Here is a 21,857-nt window from a genome sequence, read left to right on the forward strand (position 1 = left end):
ATGATTTTTAAAAATCCATTGTGCAATATACAAGTATATCCCTTTGATTTTGGCTTTCCCTCCCCCAAAAATTCATGTGGATATCCATGTTAATACACAGAACTAAATACCTACAAACATACAGACTTTGACAGTCAGAAACACAAATTTAAGTAATCACATAAATGTCATTTTGTGAAAAGCACAAAAATTGAGACCCACAAAAATAAATGATACCATAGACGTAAATTATTTGTCAGTGAGTGTTTTTTAAATTCAACTCAAAAATTGCTTATATCTAAAAAAAACATGCTATGAATTTAAAATCCTTGTTCAGAGTTTTGAAGAAGCTACATATCAGCTTAATGGTAAAGCGTTTGCTTTAGCATTAATCCAGAGTTCAGTTTCTTTTGTTGCTGTGTGTGAAGTTTTGTCATTTTCTCCTTTGACAATACATAATAGTTATGAGGTTTTTGTACATTTGTCAATACCCATTTGGCAATTAATCATTAATAATACAGAATTTCTTAAATTAAAAAATCTGCTAAATTTTGTAACTTAGTAGCTTGAACCTGAATCAGACTCATTTCTTACCAGAAAGTGTAAACTCAATACTTAGTGATGACAGGAAACTTGTCAAAATGGCTTATTCCTATTTGTATATTTCAGTCATGCCCAGAGTCAGTTCCTTATAAAGTTGCTGCTCAAAACAGAAAGATTTTGTTGAGCTCAGCAGAAAGCAAGGAAGGCCTAGCAAAACAGGTGCTCTCTCTCTCTCTTTCTTTCTTTCTTTCTTTTAATGTTTGTGACCTAATGAATATTGAAGTATTGTTCTTTTAGTTTATTGCACTTTGACTCAACTTGTCAAAGCCTTTTTCAATGATTTTGTCCTGATTCCATGATAGCTCTGCTGTTAGAACATCATAATAGTTGTCTGAGTGTGTCGTTGGGAAAGACGCATACCTCCCATATCCTTGGCTTTATATAGCCAAATACAGTGCTGAAAGTGCCATTAAGTATCATCCAACCTATTTAATGATTATACCACCCAAAATTACTGGGCTTTCCAGGGTCCTTCCTTCACCCGTTATACTGATCTGATCACCATGTACAGCCTGTCCAGTGCTAGAAAAGGCATTAAATCCCAAAAAAAAAACAACTACAACAACAATTCCTCTTTCTTACTATTTTTAATGTGACAGGTAAAATTCAGTTTTCAGACACTCTTGACAAATAGGGCACATACATTAGTGTAAGTAAAGAAAAGACAAAGCAAAAGAAAGACCTACAACTTTTCTTTAGTACGGAAGAGTCAGCAAAGTTTCTACATGTATATGCATTGAGTACTATGGATGGAGTAAAATGAATTGATAGTGTGGGGAATGTCATATTGGTACATTCCAGATCTTATTAAATAGCAAATTTGTTTGACATGACAGTGTGTATAGTTGGCAACAGATGTTTAATTTTTAAGCTAGTAATTTTTAATCCACAAGTTGACATGGCAGTATTTACACTTGTCCACAGATGTTTAAACCTAAAGTTGGTAATTTTAATTCAAACGTTTACATTGCAGTGTGTAAGAGTGTCAACAGATGTTCAGTCCTTCTATCTAGTAAATTAATCCAGGTGTTAAGATAGCTTTGTTTACACTTGTCCACAGGTGTTTAATCTTATGCTGGTAAATTTAATTCAGAAGTTGATATGTTTACACTTGTCCGTAGATGTTTAATCCTTGGGCCAATAAATTTAATCCACTGGACCAACACAATAGTCACTTTTCCATGATATTTAGTTGTTTCATACTTTTCAAGTTAGTGCTATGCCAAACATTGGTAGAACATAAAAGTGAGGACTTGGTTTACTTAGCCTGCTTTTGACCAGCATTTTGGGCAATGCAATCCAAATTAGAGCAGTGTTTCCCAACCTGCAGGTTGCAACCCAAATCAGGTCAAAAGAGATTCTGGAGGGTTGCCACGATATTTTTTGAGGGTGGCAAAACTGATCAAAATTTGGAAATGGGGTCATGAGGCTCAGAAGAACTAACTATTTTTAGGGTTGCAGCCAAAACGGTTGGAAACCACTGCAATAGAGATTTACAATTTCCAGGAGAAAAAAAAGCTACTTGGTAGAAATTATATTTTTTATTTGCACAAACGTTATCTAGACAATGAGAAAAGTAATTATTTTTTAATGTCTCCAAAATTTTATAAGTTGCATTATATCTCCAAAGAGCATTTAGAATCATTGACCTGTATTTTTAATTATCTGGGAAACAAGTAATTGGTGCTGAGGTTGATTATTTGTGCAAAATTTGTACTATATATAATTTAGGCATATACATATATCTGTCCTGATGCACTAATTTTGCAATTTCCTGTAAATATGTCATACTGAAATCATATAGCTGTCAGTATTAAGGTACAAATTCATTGTGGCTATTTTTAGAATAAAATTAGTACAGATAAGTATAATACGTGTATCATGGCATATAGCCATATATACTCACAATTCCAGTCAAAACATACTAAAAAAATCCAAAGATCATGATCTTTCATAACATGATGCACCTGCAAATCAGGGTCATCTTGTTTGTTCTACTAATTACTGCTAACAAACTGCACAGACCCAGATCTTCTGGTGCATTATATGATGGCAGATCTTAGTCTGTGCAGTTTGCAGTTGCATTCATTTTATAAGTGAGTATATATAGTAATAATGTATCTGTGTTTTGCTATAAACATGTATGGCATAATGGACAGTATCCATGTTTTGCAGATCTCTGGCTTCCAACAGAGAGTAAGCAAGTTAGAGCAGGAAAAAGAACACTGGTTGTTGGAAGCTCAGCTTTTAAAGATAAAGTATGAGAATGAGTGTCAGGTAAGTGAATTATTATTTAAACATTGATATAAAAATTCTTCATGTGTTTAATCAAAAGCAAAGGTTTTTAAACATAATTATAAAATAGGATTTGGTATAAATTTCATGTAATGACAACAAAAAAAGCATTGAAGTTGATGAGAAATAAAAATTTGCTGTGTTACAGTATTACAGTTAATGCATTCTGACTAGAATGCATAGCATTTAAAATGAATAAATTAACTTTGTATTATATCATATGCAAATATTTATTTCAGAAATTAAACTTTTAATGTATCATATGTGCTTCATGTACTTGATGGATAGAATTAATTATTTTGCATCTGTAAAATTTTGTCACAAACAATCCATTAGTTCAGGAGAAATCAACTTTTCTGACATAGATTTTTTATTTTCACAGAGAGGGTTTGTAATAGACATCTGGCACTTTCTGTTATTGTCATGTATAGCTATTGAACTCAACATGATCATCATAATGTGTGAGAGAATGTTTGTATCCATAATCAGTCTCTTGTCCATTTTTTTAAATTGTATTTGTAAATAAAAGAAACATAGCAATTTTAATATTTTTATATTTTTTATTTTTAAATGAACTTATCAATTTCTAAATTTCTTTTTTGAAAATAGTCACCTATATATTCAAGATTTCAATAGAGATTGTGTGGATTTTCTAAAAAATTTGTGCCAGGAAAAATTGATTTATAACGTACAAAAGTGTAGATTTTGAATGCATATTATGCCTTAGTTAATATCCATCTTAATAAACATAGTGTGCAATAATATTTATAAATAAGTAAAATAAAAGCAATCTGAGGAATGTAGGCTGGTATAAAGCCTCCAAGCCATTATAACCGGTGATATGTGCAGTATCACAAGAAGAAAAAGTTAATTTTGCTTCAGATTTCTTAGTTAGAGCTAATATGGTGTGGCCCTGTTCTAATTTAAGTTTGGCATATAGCAACAATACCCTGACATCATTGGGCATGGTCACAAGGGGGATCTGCTGTATTTTGGGTTGGCAAAATGTTCATAGCCTTACTCCATATTTAATGACTAAGTGTGATGCTTGGCATATAGCAACATCAGCCTGACATAATTGGGCATTGTCCCATGGGGGATCTCCTGTTTTTTGGGTTGGCAGAATGTTCATAGCCTTACTCCATATTTAATGACTAAGTGTGATGTAGTTAAAAGGATGATATCTCTCCTCTGTAACTGTCATTCAATTTCACTCCTTTGTAACTGTCATTCAATCTCACTCCTTTGTAACTGTCATTCAGTCTCACTTGGATTACATACTTTGGTTTAAGTTCGATAAAACTGGTATTGAAACTGATGATGTTTATCTTGGAGTTGTCTATGTTCCTCAATCAGATTCAAGGTTTTATACTGCAGATGAAATTGATATATTTGCACGCTAAGTTAATATCATATGTACTTCTAATAAATATGCATTTTAATAACAGAATTCATGAGATCAGGCACTTTTAATTTTGGTGCAGATTACGAGTATTTCATTGACACTAAAAATTCTTGGTGACTAATTGACTTAGAAACTAGTAACACACTAGATTAGGAAAATAGTTATAGACATATGTAGGAATAATAATCTTAGTATCTAAAATGGAAGATGTGGCGACAGTACAAATGTTGGTTCTATATTAAATACATCTTTTATTGGCTATTTTGTTGTTCAGCACTATGAAATATGATAATTTCTGCATTCATGAACTTCATCCACTTTTTACCATTGGAAACGCCATGTTAATTACTAGTTTTTATTTTTACCACATAACTTACAAAATATTCCTTCTTTACAATATTATATTATCACAAAAACCACGATAGCAAGACGAAAGAAAGATTGATTTTATTAAAAATATGGATGCTGGTAAACTAAAAGAGATAGCAAAGAAGATTCTGGATGCGCATAATAGTATGTAATCCATGTATCATGATATCAACAGTCTACATTCATCGATTAATGACACTGCTCAAGAATGTTCTGTAATAAATATTAGTAATCCAGTTGTAATAAAATAACAATGGTTTGGAATGAAATGCCAAAAGGCCTGCAGAAAATATCACCATGCAAGAAATATAAATAATAATAACCAAACACAAATGAATAAGACAAAATTGTATGCATCCTGGTTTTAGTTTATACAACCAAGCAGTCCTGTATAATCCTTAATGCCATTTAACCTTTGCATGTAAGAAGCATATGCATCAGTTAGTAATACATTTGCATAGTAGGAGACTTCATCTCATTCATACGGTGCCATAATGGTTCTGCCAACCACAACTTTGAAGATGGGTACAGCAGCTTAGATTTAATGAGAATTAATACAGTAATAACAAATTTGAAGGACAAATTTGTCCTTGAAGTAAATTCACGCAAGGTGGAATATCTCTATGATTGAAAAAGTGACACTTTAGATGGATGTGATTAATAAAATTAGACTTTGAGAAGATGGAATAGATTTGCTGATTGTTAGTTCAGTACTTACTTATGTTTGAAACATTTAGCTATCACATTGTGCTTATGTGTTCAATTTCCTGTGTGGAATAGTGATTAGTAGTTGTAATCAGGAGAACAGAAATGCAGCAAAAGCTTTTTCTTTATTTATGAAACTATTATTTGAATCTGACATGGTGACAGATAACACATTAATATATCAGTTTAGTATGGAATGTTATTTCATAACAGATAATACAGTGTTTTCATAACCCATATATTATGTTGGATATTTTCATGGATTTCTATGTTATATGTGCTTAGAAAGGTGCATAATGTGATTTCTCAGATATTTCAAATTTTTATTGGATTGCAGAGTTTTAATATTTTGCAATTTTTCACTTATTTCTATATCATCATATTGAGTCATTAAATTAGGACAGAGCTGTGATGAAATTTTGCAGTTGAATTAAATTGTAAAAAATAAATATCCATTTTTCCTCATCTTTCATAAACATATGACATGTATTTATCAGGTAACCAGCTTGATTTGTACTTCAATATAGCTTTAAATTTGTTGTTAAGCTTGCCCACAGACCCCACACACTTTTTATCTTGTGAATAGTACCACATCTGACATTCCTGCAATTTGATATACAGAATGTGGTTAAGTCTTTTATTGTAATACATTATTAAATCAGGAATCATGATGAAGACTTGTTTTTCATGTATTTTTCATATCTTTCTCCTCAGAAATCCAAGAAGCTTGAAAGAGATTTAGAGTCACAGTCACAAAATAGCAGTGTCAATTCTATTGAGGCTAACATGATAAGGGATGTACCAAAAACTCACAGGAAAGACACAGGTTCAAATATGATCTTGGACGGCACAATGGTGAGACCTAACAGACAAGTTGTCTGTTTTCTTGAGGTGCTTTAAAGTTTATATACATGAAATAGGTATGCATCTTTTTACAAGATGAAACACGTAATTAAATGATTTTTTTCCTCAAGAACTTTCAAAAGAAGATTTTATCTATGTTGAAAATGTCACAAAGGTAAGCTTTTAACCCTGGCTAAAGGAAAAAAAAAACTATAAGGATAAGGACCTGCTGAATACAATTTGTGGAACCCAATAATAAAAACCTCTGTCATTTCATCTGCCATGTAATTAAATTTTTACCAACTTTGTTGACTTAAGTGCATCAGTCAAAGAAGTTTTCCAGTGGTTGCTGCCTGAGTTGTGCCTGTCTCCTTATCCTTCAGTGGCAATGTTTATGGTTCCCAAATCTATTGATATTTTAGTTAAAAATGCCAGACTTTCAAACAATCTGGCCAATCACTGACTAATTAAACTGTTCAGAGAGACAAATTTAAAACCCAAGTGTCAGCAGACCTTTCTTTTGCAGGAATAACTACCATCTTATTTTTACAAGGTTTACTGAGGTTACAGGTTCGATCCCAGCCAAGTCATACCAAAGACTTATAAAAATGGTACTGACAGCTGCCTTGCTTGGTGCTCAGTATTAAGAGGTTAGTGTTAGGACTGGTCGGCCTGGTGTCAGGATAATATGACGGGGTGTGACATGGTGCTACATGTCTGTGGCATGATGCCCTAGAGCTTGACATCACTATAAACTGCCACACTGCAGATATCCTCACAGTATGACTGAAAAATTATTAAAGTTACGTTAAAAATCCAAATCACACACACACATGCACACATGGTTAACTATATGGTGCATGTACCCATTTTTCATATTTAGGTTCCAGCCATTGACATAGACATTGCAGACCTAGGGATGTCCTTTCTCATCACACAACAATTGTAATATAATCTTTGGTCAACTTGGTACCCAGGGCTGAATTTCAGAAATCTGAATACAGCCTAACCATTTCCTGTAATAGTCCTTTTGATCATGCTTGGGAGTCAGTCTAAAATAGTCCTTTTGATCATGCTTAGGAGTCAGTCTCATGGATGACGTGTGTTTTAAACAGGGCAGCACAACACATGCTTGCCAGTTCTATATCAATATCATAATTGTACTGCTTGTGGAAAGATATGCTTTTCTCACAGCTTCTCTCTTCTTTAAAGAATGCCATAAATCTGTGCTGAGATTGCAGCCATTGTTGTCAAATCTGCTCTTCCATGGTCGTGTAAATAAAGTTAGGAAAGAGGCTGCCAAAGAGGCAAACCTTGAACAGGTCCAACATCCTAGAATTCTGCCCATATTTCAGAGTTGAGACCAGAGAAAGAGGAAGGACCTCCTTAGGGCATGAGAAAGGGCAAAGCAACCCTACAGGCCCTTACCTTGGTTACTATTAGATTACTATTTCCATGGGCTAATGACAGCAAGAGATTGGTATAAGTTGATTGCTTCCATCCCATTTTTTTCTTGCGTCAGTGTTTTTCCCACAGAAAAAATATGCCATGCTCTTGCTGTCCTTTTCACACATGCTTGGGGGGAGCGGAAGACTCAAACACTTCACCACAGAATGGGAAAGACTTTACTTTAATCATTTAAGTGATTTTACAAATCTCAGAGGGACTCCAGATAACATTTAGCACCCTTTCCCCATAGCCCAAGGCTTTCTTTGCAACAGATAGTCAAAGAGACCCATCCAGAACCAATATCATGCAGCAAAAAAGTCTTCTCACAAAAAGAGTGATAGAGTTCATTCCGAATGTAAACATATTGGGAGTTTATTCAAATCTGTTCCAGGTGCCAAAGGTCAGTGGTACTCTTCAGCCAGTCATACACTTGAGCTCACTTAACACTTCACTCAGGTACCATACTCAAGAATGGGGACACCAGAAATGGTTATAAACACCATTATGGGAGAGATTTTGTAGTTGTCTAAATTTTCCAGATGTAAACCTCCATATTTCAGGAATACAGTACACCAATTATGGGAATTGCCCTTTTTGTCTGAATGTCGGTCTCTGGATTTTCATAATCATAGTCAAGTTACACTTCAGAGCCACATCCATATCTATGACTAACAGGATGACATTCAGCAAAATCAAGATATGAAATCCTATAATTCACATCTGGTCCATCTTAGATTCCTGGTCAGCAAGGACAAATTCGATAACATCTCAACACTTTGCCCACTTTGGTGTGAATTTAAAATCCACATGAGCAAAGTGTATTTCTCTTAGGAATGTGCCTTGATTATTTTCTTACCAGTGTCTTATATTCTGTCAATAAATCACATCCCAGCCAGGGAGTTAGTTCATCTATTGGGTCTCCACATTGTGACAGTGGATTTCTTTGTTTTGGGCTGCCTATTTATAAGCACATTTCAATGATTATTTTCTCCCAATCACAGTTGAACCATTGCTCACTGAACTAAGGAATCCCAGTTTCATGATACATGAGATCCAATGTCAGCAAATTGAAGAATCTCACCAATCTTGAGGCAAACAGACATGATTTTTCTCCATCTTAAAGCAGAATTCCACTTTTCTCCCAACTTGAATCTGATTTTTCTTGATATAGTCCATTTTTTTTATCATCTCCGATCTGGTGTTTTGAAAACAGTCTGTTCGGTCCCATTCCGCATCAACCCTTGTAATGTATTCGTTCCATATATTAGTTAGCACACGACTCTTGTAAAGAGTATTCTGATTGGTCAAAAGTTTAAATTCATCCAATGAATCTTCGTGTAATGGAACTGATGGCAATGGAAAGAAGAAGACTGCTTGCAAAATGTGGCGTCCCATGTTGTTGAGAGAGATCATGCCACAAGAAGTTTAGATAAGGGTTTAAAAAACATGGGAATGGCTGGAGCGAAAGGTCAGCAGAAATTTAGTTGGCAAGTTTATAAGAAAACTGAACGCTAGAGGACTGACATTTTGCCACCTCTGCTCTATGATAATCGCAGTTGGAAGAGTTTGGAACAGCACCTACAAAAGAAGCTGCATACGGAAAAATTGAAGCTCAGAAGACATCTGGAAAAAGTGCAGTTAATTACTATAAGAAGAAAGATTTCTTGCATGAGAGAAATGATGTAGCTCTCTGTCAGAATATGTGCACAGCATGTTGCCAATACAAGCACCAGCTTGAAAGGAAAAAGGCTCACATTGAGAAGGAAAAGAAACGATTGCACATTGAGCCAGAAGTCAGACAAAAAGGAAGGATAAAGAAATCTTTGCCAGGGCTGCAGAAAGAGCTTGACTGGCATATCAACAGGTTGTATCCATTGGAGAAAAAGACAAGTTAATGTATGGGATTATTTGTATGTAGTTGATGTACTTGGATGTTTATTTTTCAGATTTGTTATGAAAAGAGAGAAGTATATTTGCTGCAAAAATTGAGAAATTATTGTGATTTAATTATGATGTGAACACTGACTTGCACATGAAATAACTTAAGCACCAATAGTATTGGAGAACAAATTCATGTGACAATAAATATTATGAAATTATTCAAGTCAAGTTGAAATTTTTTGGTAAGTTTGTTAGTTTTTCAAATGATAATTTTGTTATATATTATGATCATAAGTTGCACCAGGAGCAGTTTTTTACGAGTGTAAAATGCATTTTTGGACCCCCTGATTGGGGGCACTGCCCCTCGATACCCTGATACCAAAATCATGTCTGGGCAAATGTTCCCTAGCAAATTCAGGCACCTGGAATCATTATCTGTATGCCCACCTCCTGTCTTTGTTTTGCAAAATCATAGGGGTTGTTCTGGAAATGAAGGCTCTGATGAATGCATTTAGTTCCTGGCATGAGATGCTGTCTAGAAGTAATATATTAATTCATTCTGACAACTCCACTTTATTTATTACATCAGAAGGCAATAATAATCCCCACATTTCTGCATCCTGGCTTGAGCTTTTCTCAGGTGGCGTTATCAGTAACAACTTACATTTAAATCTGCCATATTCCAGGTAGGCTTAGTGTACAGACAGTCACACTGTTGCAACAGAATCTGCTGTTTCATACCAATTTGTTAGTTCCCCCCTCTATATGCAGATAAATCTTCACCTTCTAGTATTGAACAATCATGGACATGCTTGCGGCAGTGTGGAATGCAGAGCTACTCAACTTTGTTTCCTCAGTTTCAGATCCAATAGCCAACTTAAGGTAGTCAACACTCATTCATAAATTGGAACAGTCTGGTTGCATCAGAGGTTCAGAAATCATTGTATTTGCCAGGTATATCTGTCAGATCAAAGTTCCTAACAACATATACACTGAACATTCAGATGATTTGTTTATCCATTGAACTGCTAAAAAAAGTCTTTAATGAAGTACAATTCAGAGGTCACTAGGTCTAGTTTACAGATTGTTTCTTTGTTGGACAGTCAATAACTGTGTCACTGACTTTGTTTTATTCCAAGGTAATTAGTTCTGGTTTACACAATTTTTGTTGTTGGACAATTAATAGAAGCAGCATTAACCATTTTATATTTGGTCATTATGTTTTCACAGTTGTTTAAATAATAACCAATGGCCACAAAGCATAATACATAAAAAGTGTAAAAGTTTATGTCCTGCATTTTTAAGAAGATAAAAAAACAATAATTGAAAACGATCAGCCTAGAGTCTGTACTATAGAGATGGCATCAGTTCCTCAAGCCATGTGGTTCATAACTATATTGTGTTGATGTGTATCAGTACATCATACCTGTTGAATACAATATGTGAAGCCTAGACCTGAATTAAGAAAATTAGCAACAACAACTAATTATCATCATCCAAAATATATTTGGGGACTTAAGTAAAAATTCACCATCCAGCTTTATTGGAAATGCCTGTCAGTTAGGTGTTTCATCTTGTAATTGGCTAAATATGGATGAATGTTTTATGAGTGTTTTGTTACAGAACGACTAGATGCATGAAAGTGCTAAAAACTGTAGTGATTAAAATTTACCCATTCAGCTATATTTATGGATTTAAAATTGGATATTTTACTCACTCATTTGGAACTAGGTGTGCGTTTTGTACAGATAAATCTGATGGAGTATTTTGTCAACACCACAAAACACAAAACAAAAACCTTGTGACTGAGCTGTAATCTTCAAGATGGTAATCCTGTCCTTTTTGATGCATCAAATGGTTTAGTGACCAAGATTTATAATATGGCTCTATTTGACTATAAGATGTTCTAAGTAACCAAGTACTGTCATTTCAGTCAGGTACATAACATCTGGAACTTGAACCAATAGCATAATTTCTATTGATCCAATGCAGCAACATGGACTAAGCTTATGGCAGGAAGAATGCATTTGTCAAGTTGGGACTAAATGCTTAAAACTAAATTGCTTTGGGTAATCTGTGAAGCTGCTAAGAAGAACATCACATAGTCCATGCAGCGAAATCAGCCCACTACAGTACTAAGATCATGGAAAGCTACAGCTGCAAACAGCTCTTCGAGATTACTAACAAGCTAATGTCAAGGAACAAATGTACACCAATTCCAACTACCTTCTCTCCAGTCGACCTTCTGGACCTGTTTGCAAATGTCTTCCGTGACAAAGTACAAGCCATTAGAGATAAGCTTGACAACACAATATCAATTGACTCATTGTCACCACACAGTTGGGATACAGAATTTCAGCGGCAACCATTAGCAGCATTTGAACCTATTTCTGTGGATTTAATACATACAATCATAAGGAAGAGTGCACCAAAGTCATGTGAAATTGATCCAATTCCAACATCACTGCTGCTTGAGTGCTTAGATCCAGTATTGCCTTCACTAACTGATGTTATTAATACCTCTCTCTCATCCGGGGAATTCCCATCATTTTTCAAAACTGCCATTGTAAAGCCTCTGCTGAAGAAACCAACACTCAACCATAATTTAAAGAACTACCACCCAGTTTCTAATCTCCCATTCATATAAAAGATCTTAGAAAAGGTTGTTCTATCCCAGCTTGTATCTCATCTGAATTCAAGGTCTTTTTAGCAATGTACAATCTGCATATCGCCCTTGCCACAGCACTGAAACTACCCTTCTAAAAGTAGTTAATGACATTCTCTCTGCTTTGGATAGCATAAATATTACCATCCTCACCTTCGTTGAATTTTCTGCAGCATTTGACACAACAGACCATGATATAATACTTCACCATCTCCAGCATGTATTTGGCATTCATGATACAGCCTTACTATGGTTCAAGTCCTACTTGGTCAACAGGACACAAATTGTATCTGCAAATGGAATATACTCCAGCCCAGTTAATCTATGTTGTGGTGTTCCACAGGGGTCTGTTCTTGGACCTGTTTTCTTCATTCTATACACTCAGCTGCTCTCAAGAGTCATAGATCATCATCCAGTGTCTCACCAATTGTATGCTGATGACACCCAAATATACAAATCTAGCCACATGACTTAAGTTGATGCTACCATCCAAGGTGTAGAGAGGTGCATTTCTGATGTGAAATCATGGATGACATTAGGCCATTCTGATCACAACACAAAGACTTTCTCATTCATATCTCTTACCTCAAACAATAAATATCAACAATACCAACATTAAATTCACACAGTCAGTACGAAACCTAGGTGTTACTTTGGACAGTACTCTCGCATTACATGAACATGTCATGAACATATACAAGGCTGCATATCTTGAGCTGAGACACATCAGCTCCATTCGCAAATATCTTTCAGTTGATGCCTCACCTCTGTCTGCATGGGTTCAAGTAGCGGATTCGGCCAATGTGGGTATGTGAGAAAGCTTGCCAGTAGCTTCTCGTAGGTCGGTGGTTCTTTCCGGGGTTTTCCCCGGATCCTTCCTCCACCATTAATACTGGCTGCCATGTATAGCCTATCGTGTGCTGAAAAATGGCATTAAACCCCACAACAACAACAATAACAATCAGTTGATGCCACTAAAACACTTGTGTGTTCATTAGTACTTTCAAGACTGGACTATTGTAACTCAATTCTGTCTGGTTCATCTCAGTATGTACTCCAGAAACTTCAAAAAGTTCAAAACATAGCTGCTCGGATCATATTTACCACAATCAGAGCACACCTCCTCGCTGCTCTGTACCCTACACTGGCTATCCATTCGATCCAGAATCAGCCACAAAATTTGTTCTCTGTGCTATGTTTCACAGACGGACTTCAGTCCAACATATCTATCCGACCTCACCCATGTGTACACACAAGCAAGATACTTACGCTCCTCTTCTGACAATCATATACTCATTATTCCCACTACAAAAACGAAGTCATATGGACAATGTTCATTTGCATACCAGGGCCAAGCAACATGGAATGAATTGCCCACTGATCTTAGACACAAAGACACAGTGATCCCTTTCAAGAGTGCTCTTAAAACTCACTTATTTCGACTGCAAGAACAAACTTAAAGACCTAATAATGTTTCCTACCTTAAATATTTTCAGCATGTTTTTTTATGTTTTCTAATTTCATGGTGTTTGTTTTTTGTAATTGTATCATTATATATGTGTTTTATGTTATAGGTGTTGTCTAATGTTGTAAAGCACTTAGAGCTTCTAAAGATTAGGCGCTATACAAAGTCCTCATTATTATTATTATTATTTGAATGTATTAAAAATTCTGTATATGCGTTTAATCAAATTATCTGCATAAAATACCCAAGTATGATGCTTATCTAGAATTGTGCCCATTATGTTGTATTACTTCTATATTATGTTGTACTACTCTGATATTATGTAGTATCACTCATATATTTTGTAGTATTACTCCTGTATTATGTGCGTTACTCCTATATTAGTATTACTCCAGTATTATGTAGAATTACTCCAATATTATTTAGAATTACTCCTATATTTTGTAGTATTACTCCTGTATTATGTAGCATTACTCCTATATTATATAGTATTACTCCTATATGATGTAGTATTACTCATTTATTGTGTAGTATTACTCTTATATTATGTAGCATTACTCCTATATTTTGCAGTATTACTCCTGTATTATGTAGGATTACTCCTATATTATGCAGTATTACTCTTATATTAAATAACTTTACTTCTATATTATGTAGTATTATTCTTATTTTGTGTAGTATTACTCATATATTATGTAGTATTACTCCTTTTTTCAGCTGGGGAAGCAGGAGGTGATGAGTGGCAGCTTAGACAGTAACTCTAGAGAAGACCTGATCAAGAAACACTTCAATGACAGGATCAATGAGTTGACCCTTCAGCAGCAAATGGCTGATAGCAAAGCTGTGAATTTTCATGCTGAGGTAAAGCGGTATTTATTTTTAGTTCTGCTGAGCTGGCCTTGAGTAAGTGAACCATCATGCTGCATTCATGCTCCAATATGCATAGATGGGTGTAACTGAATCAGAGTGTAGCATGTCTGTTTATTACTAAAATTATAAATAATATCAAGGTGAAGGGGGAAGTAAATGGGACTACTGTGTGCACCAGGTTGTACATAGAGTTCGTTTATTCTTGGTTTTATGTATTAGTAACATTTGAAACAGCACAGTAAAATAGTTGATTATCAGGACACCAGCTGACATGACTTTTGTCTCATTGAATCTGGAAATCATCATTCTCAGAGCGTAAGTTTTAGATTGAGTTTTCAGTCTAAGCAAATAAAACTGACATTATAAAAGTAAAATCCTTTGCGATAGGCTGACACAAAATCTTAAGCTAAAGCTCAAGGAAAGTTGTTTTATGATTTCATTCTGGTCCATTGTAATATCCTCTGAACATTACCCTTTTTCTATATAATGGTGACATTTTTTTCTCAATTAATTCAATACAGATTTAGCCTCTTTATCAAAAGCGATCGTTCCTTTTTACATTATTGTCATTTGGATATGCAAATAGATAAACAAAATATAAATTTGTGAAGCCATACTTATACTATATGTGACCATGAAAGAGTTCCTGTTACCTAGAACCCCAAGATGTCTACAGAAATTTATAAATTTTAATAAAGCTCTAAAAACTTAATTCCAACTATTCCTATTTTTGGGGGGAAATTATCTTATTTTTAACCTCAAATAATACCCTTACAGTCACATTTATCAAATTCAGATTCGCGGGGTTAGACATTGTGTCATAGACAAACCACAGCTTTAACAGTTATTGTCAAGATCACTGAAATGCTTGTAGAATCTGAGTGTAATGCATTTAGTAAAGTAAAATCAACTGGATATTTGCTAGTCAAAAATCGTGTTAGCTCAGCCCTCTGATCCACCAGAGAAAGTTCAACAAAGACAAAATGTGGCCAATGTAGATTTTACCTAAGGAAATAAACAGTGATATGTGCTTCAGAAATTAAAAGTGGAATATGCAGGGCATCAGCATTAGATAAATACCATCCCTCTGCAGTGATTCAGTGATAAGTGCACCATACTTGTACCCAGGTTTAAATCCTACCATCGGATAAGTCTGGTTGAGCTACCATGTTGTGTTAAGGCACTATTCTACTTTACCTTCTTATGCTGCAGTGCCATAAAACACCAAACCAAATCATTCTATGCAGTCTTTTCTGATAGCTCCATCATGTCACATAACTAGAAGAATGAATGTTAGAAGCATGTTTCAGCCAAAAGTGCTTTAAATCAGTGTGGTCTCATATTTAAATTATTCATCTTTCTGTTTCTGAAGATTCTGATTTTTTAAAGATGGCATTCCTGTTTAATGTTAAAGTTTATTTCAGTGTGGTAGTGTAGGCACATTTACTGATATTAAGTGAAATATTATTTTCTGTTCTAAAATGTAATATTAAAATAGTTTAGCCAATGTCCTGATTGTTCAATGCTCTGCACCTTAAATGTCATCAAAAACTTCCAGATGAAAATTATTGATCACTTTGGACTTTATAATGGTTGTTGTTGTGGGGTTTAATGCCATTTTTAAGCACACGATAGCCTATGCATGGTGGCCAGTATTAATGTTGGAGGAAGAACCCAGGAAAACCCTGGGAAGAACCACCAACCCATGAGAAGCTACTGGCAAGGTTTCTCACATACCCACATTGGCCAGATCCTAGACTCGAACCTATGCAGACAGAGGTGAGATGGCAGTGATCTGTAATGGAGAGCACTTTAGACAACTTGGCTGCTCGGGTCCCCACTTTATAATGGTGTCCTGGTACCAAACTAGATCAAGACAGTGGGTGTTGTATCCATCATAATGAATAACAGGATAGTATGAATTACTTTTCAGTATGCCCAGCTTTCAGTGTGAGATTACAACATGCAACATTCAATCTGGTTTGCACTGGATCACATTTTTATTGATCTCATTCAAAAATCTTGTTAAAAAAATCTCAAAAGTAATTTTAACATTTTTTATGCCATATGTGTTTCTTGGATGTTTAAAAATTACCTTCCAAAGGAATATGGATGTATGAGGATCCAAATAGAGTGAATAATTGCCATTTAAAGGTACGTGTAATCATAATCATGAACTTTTCAGTATGTTTAGTAGTGTATCGTTGAAAACATCTCATAAAAAGTTGAAGATTTAAGAAAAGCAAGCTTTAACACTTATAATTGTGTTTGTATGTATGTGTGTGTGTGTGTATATATATATATATATATATATATATATATATATATATATATATATATATATATTGGATGGCATTTGCTTTCAAACCATCTTACAGATATTTTCAACAGTCTGCAAAAATAAAATGAATGGATTAGAATTTCACTTCTATATGTCATATAATGTAGTAAAACCTGCTTTAGTAAATGCCTCCATTTTAAAGGCGAAGAACGAAGAAATCCCATTTTTTACACACTTGAACATCTTTGAGAAATTTTTCCATAAAAGACATGGTTTAATTGTTCCTTGAGTGTCCCTATTGAAAAGTTTCACTGTATTGTCATGTAATATACAATAAAATTTGTTTGCATTTTGAAGTTAAGCCAAATATTTGCATGGCTTTTGTGATTTGCTAAAGTGTGCTTTTGTACAGGAATATGTCACATGAGTTTAAATGTGTGACTGAAGTAATCTTTTGATGGTGTTTTTTTTTTTATACAAACATAGTCACATTGGGTAGTTTGTAGTCACTTCTAGCCAGAACTTGGCATTATACATCAAATTGAATTTTGTTATAAAAATGTTTTCATATTATGTGTACTTATTTTTGCTGCAGGTATTTTATGCATATATTTGGTATAGGGCATAGATGTAGTGCCATCCCTGTAAATAATATTGGCATTTACCACTTGAAAACAGCTTTTGAGAGTTTTTTATTGTCTCTCCTATAAACAGTTTACGATAGCCTGGTTCACCCAGCCTGGTTCAGCTTTCTTTGATATGCAGTAGAAAGTAAAATGAGAACCTGGGAAAAAATGAAGTGAAATAAAAACATGACACCACCAAATTTATGGAGGCATTAAACAAAGCATGCCAATTCTTACTTTTGAGGTAAAAGATGTAAAATGTATAGCAATAAAGAAAAATGTTGCAAAACAAAGTTTTATGTTAAGTTGTCTGTTAGCTTAACCCAATTTGTGACATTCTGACATCATAATCTTCTTGATGTCAACAGTTACTCAAGAGATGTGATGAGAATGTTTAAGCTTTATGTGTACAATGCTCCAGTTAAATATACATAGTACACAAGGAAGGCTTTTTTAAAATAAACGTTAGGTACTAAATTTATTCAGAGAGTTCATATGAAAATTATATGGAATTCTAAATTGGATTTATGGGTGACTACCCCACATTGAATATGCCTCTCCTGGATCCCAGTTACATTTTACTGGAACAGCTCTAAGCGGGGGGGGGGGGGGGGGGGCGGGCATTTTTTGCAGATATAGTCTGGCAGGCATATTTTTTCCTGCACAGCCATATTACTGACAATGAAGGTTTTTGCATACCACAACAGAAAACCCACCTGTCAGATCTATGGCCAGTTATTAATTGCTGAAAATTTCCCAAGATATTTTAATATCTTTTGTTGACTTTCTTTTACATGACAGTTATTGCAATTATTTAAATTGTATTAGCATTTCTCTTTTTTGTTATTTAATTTGAGACAGAAGGTGCAATCACATAATTTTACGTTGTCTCTCCCAGAGTTAATTGCCTTATGATACAAGAAATATCAAATCAGTGATTTAATAATGTAATGATCACATCATTTCAAGCTGCACAGTATATGCTGATTTTACACAATTATACATTTAATTAGTACACAGCTTTTACTATGTATGAATTCTAAAAACAGTATGCCATTCTTTTCTATTTTCCTGCAGGTACGTGCTCTTCATAAACAGTTGAAGAGTGCCCAAAAGACAAAGACCTATGCAGAGGATGAGTTGAAGTGTATGTCACAAACATTGGCTCAGTTAAAGGTTCGTAGATTGTTTTTATGTTGATTTTTTAGTCATTGATATATGTAATTTTTTAGCCAAGTTTTCTTAACAGTTTACAGTCAGATTTGTTAGGCTGCTGTCTCTGGAAAACAATAAAAAGATATCTTTTTTGCTGACTAATAGAGGTTTGTTTTTACAGTAATTTGTCTTAGCTTAGAATCAATGAATTGTGCTAAAATAACAGTACTTGTAAGTTCTGTTTATGAACTAAAATAAGTTATGAATCGGTAATTCATGATCTGTAACAATGACTTTGTAGTTTATGAGATATGGTAGCTTCCTACGATATTACAGGTTCTATGGTATCTGTGAAGTGTCAAATTTTGAATTACAGAAATTTTTTAGGTCGATTGCATTGAGCATTAAAATTTTATCGCATTTATGCCAGAAAAGTCTTCGTGAAGGGTCACTTCGACTTTTCTTCATTCTTCTCCCCTCATGTCAGTGTAACCTTCAAAGGGACAGCATTCCGGCTCAGTGAAATTGACCAGGGTATCTTAACACGGTCCTTAGAAAGTAAACTTGAGCTACCAACCCTAACCGCTTGGTAGGAACCTATGTCCACTTATCATTTTTTCGAAGGGAAATTGTCATGAACTGTCATTCACAGATTCTGAGCTGTCTAAACCTGATGAAAGGAATTATTTCTTTGGGAAAAATTAGGGACCACTGCCTATGATTGGGCAGAATAAATTAGGGTGTACACTTTAGAGCAATCAGACTTTAAAGTGATGACCTTAGTCAAAATTCTGAAAATTTCGTAGAAGAGGAAACTTAGTCTTGACTCCGGGGAGGCATAAAGAGATAAGTGCTTTCCTCGTGAAAGAAGAAAGGGACCAGGTGATCGTCATGTAAAAAGAAAGACATGTTTAGTGCTAGGACACACAAGTTCTGAAGAGAACAGCTTAGGAACAGCTTTCTGAGAGAAAGACAGTCTAAAGTCAGAAGTACTGGAAAGAAAGAAGGATGAGGTCAGAATAAAAGGACCAGGAAGTCCATGAAGGGAACAAAGCATAGAGCTTAGGAAGGATGAACTAGGAGACGTTGCTATACGGTCAGACAGGAAGGTGATGCAAATCTGTCATGGACATTGCACTCTTTTTACCTCTAGTTATGATGATGAAATAAATCCAAATTAGACACACCTGTTAAATTCTGTTGATATAATCTAAATTAGAATTGCCGTTATTAATTTGTTCTGATTACATTTGTTATTTTCTTGTCAAAGGGGGCTTGTATTATTTTATTTCTTCCCAGTATTCTTGCTCAGTCCTCTGTTGAAATTCCATTCTTCTTTCACTCCCACCGGGCTATAATATTGAGGGAAGTCATCCTCTAGATAGTGCCAGCCAAACCCAATTAACCACCCCTCTTACTAGGAGGGCAACATTACAGCATCATGGTATTCTAGGTTTTTTGTGATTTTCTGCACAGTGCCATCAAGCCTGTGCTTAACTCATATACACTGGATGACTAGTACTGCCCATTGGCCTAAGTGGTTTGAGCCTCTGCCTCAGATGTGGAGGTCACAGGTTCAATCCCTGAACAAGTCATTCCAAAGAGTTATAAAAATGGTACTAGCAGCTGCCTCACTTGGTATTGAGAGGTTAGTGTTAGGTCTAGTCAGACTGGTGTGAGAATAATGTGACTGGGTTAAACTTGATGTTGCCCCAGTGCTAGACATCACTATAAACTGCCACAATACAGACATTGTAGTGATGTAACTGAATATTTTTTAAAGCTACGTTAAAAATCCAAATCACACACACATACACACACTGGATGACTATAAGTTACTAGTTCTGCATCACCAGTTTTATTTCAGGGAAAATGTCAGAACTGCTGGTGAGTACACTATTTTAGAAAACCCATGAATTTAACTTTTTTCAAAAACATAGCCATACCACATGTTCTCAAATACAATATATATCTTCTTAAAATTTATGTCACTGTAATGAATTGTTTAACCAGTTTGTTGTATAATATTGTCCAATGATTTTATGCAAGAGTCAGATCACATGATTACCATATTTGTCAAGAAGCAAGAGAATTGAATCTATAGTAGCAAATAAGAGTCTAAATATAAAGTATGTTAATGTTGTTTTTTTGGTGGCTTTTGCAATTAACAGGTGTTGACTTAAAAACATTGTTGTACATGATTTATTACGTTTTGTGGTAACACCTGGTTTTGTTTAAGCAGTCTGTGGTTGACATTTACATTCATGCTCAAGATGGTATGCCCATTCATAATCCTGGCGCCACTCTCAGTCACTTGAGGTAATGCATTGTTTTAATTCTCTCGGATAAGTTTCTGTTGTTGGAGGGTACATGTATTGGTATGTTCATAGGGTCATAAAACAAAACATGATGAGCAAGATCTCACAATGTATGGTCATCCCTTTAATTCTGTTTAATGTACTAGATTAGAAGGACCTGCCATGCCATCTTTAATCCTGTTTAATGTATCAGATTAGAAAGACCTGCCATGCCATCTTTAATTGTGTTTAATGTACCAGATTACAAGGACCTGTCATGCCATCTTTAATTCTGCTTAATGTACTAGATTAGAAGGACCTGCCATGCCATCCATTTAATCCTGTTTAATATACTAGATTAGAAGGACCTGCCATGCCATCCATTTAATCCTGTTTAATATACCAGATTAGAAGGACCTGCCATGCCATCTTTAATTGTAATACTTTAATTCTAGGATGAGCTACAAACAACAACTCGAAGCTATGAGGGTCAGCTGAGCATGATGAGTGAACACCTGGCAGGAATGAATGACAAACTGGCCAAACAGAAAGATGAAATTGATGATTTAAAGTCCCAGTTATCCCAATCAAAGGTAAGAATTAAAATGGATTTCATTTTTAATGGCTATTTATATCAGAACATACACAGTTTGCTTTTATTTTTCTGACTTCCAATTACCTTTTTCTTTGGTAGTGTCAGAAAACGAAGCATATAGAGAAAGCAAAATAAAACTTAAGCTATTTATTTGATAATTATATTTTTTTAGTACTTTTTACATTGGTGAAGATAAGACTAAGGATTTCTTTGTCACCACCTTAATATCATAGTGACATTTAGATCTTGCTTATCAATAGACAACAGTAGCAACCACCTTTCTATTATTAACAGTATTAAGATTGTGTTTACACTTTTTCAAATATCCCCTTTAAACACTATGATCTGCACCACACAATACTTAATAAAAAGGC

At 34.8% G+C, this 21,857-nt stretch overlaps 1 protein-coding gene across 1 annotated transcript in view; it reads left to right on the plus strand.

Moving 5' to 3' along the window:
• Positions 1 to 21,857, plus strand: part of LOC149805417 (protein phosphatase 1 regulatory subunit 21-like) — an 87,074-nt gene that overhangs the window by 57,036 nt on the left and 8,181 nt on the right. Inside the window, exons 15-20 of the mRNA XM_089949980.1 lie at positions 649 to 741; positions 2,758 to 2,859; positions 6,071 to 6,211; positions 14,377 to 14,520; positions 18,514 to 18,612; positions 21,344 to 21,481. Of these exons, the coding sequence (XP_089806106.1) occupies positions 649 to 741; positions 2,758 to 2,859; positions 6,071 to 6,211; positions 14,377 to 14,520; positions 18,514 to 18,612; positions 21,344 to 21,481 (717 nt within the window). The remainder of the gene's footprint in view (positions 1 to 648; positions 742 to 2,757; positions 2,860 to 6,070; positions 6,212 to 14,376; positions 14,521 to 18,513; positions 18,613 to 21,343; positions 21,482 to 21,857) is intronic.

This window comes from Sinohyriopsis cumingii, chromosome 2 (genome assembly GCF_028554795.1).
Source record: "Sinohyriopsis cumingii isolate HCF-2022 chromosome 2, ASM2855479v2, whole genome shotgun sequence".
In the NCBI taxonomy this organism is placed as follows: domain Eukaryota; kingdom Metazoa; phylum Mollusca; class Bivalvia; order Unionida; family Unionidae; genus Sinohyriopsis; species Sinohyriopsis cumingii.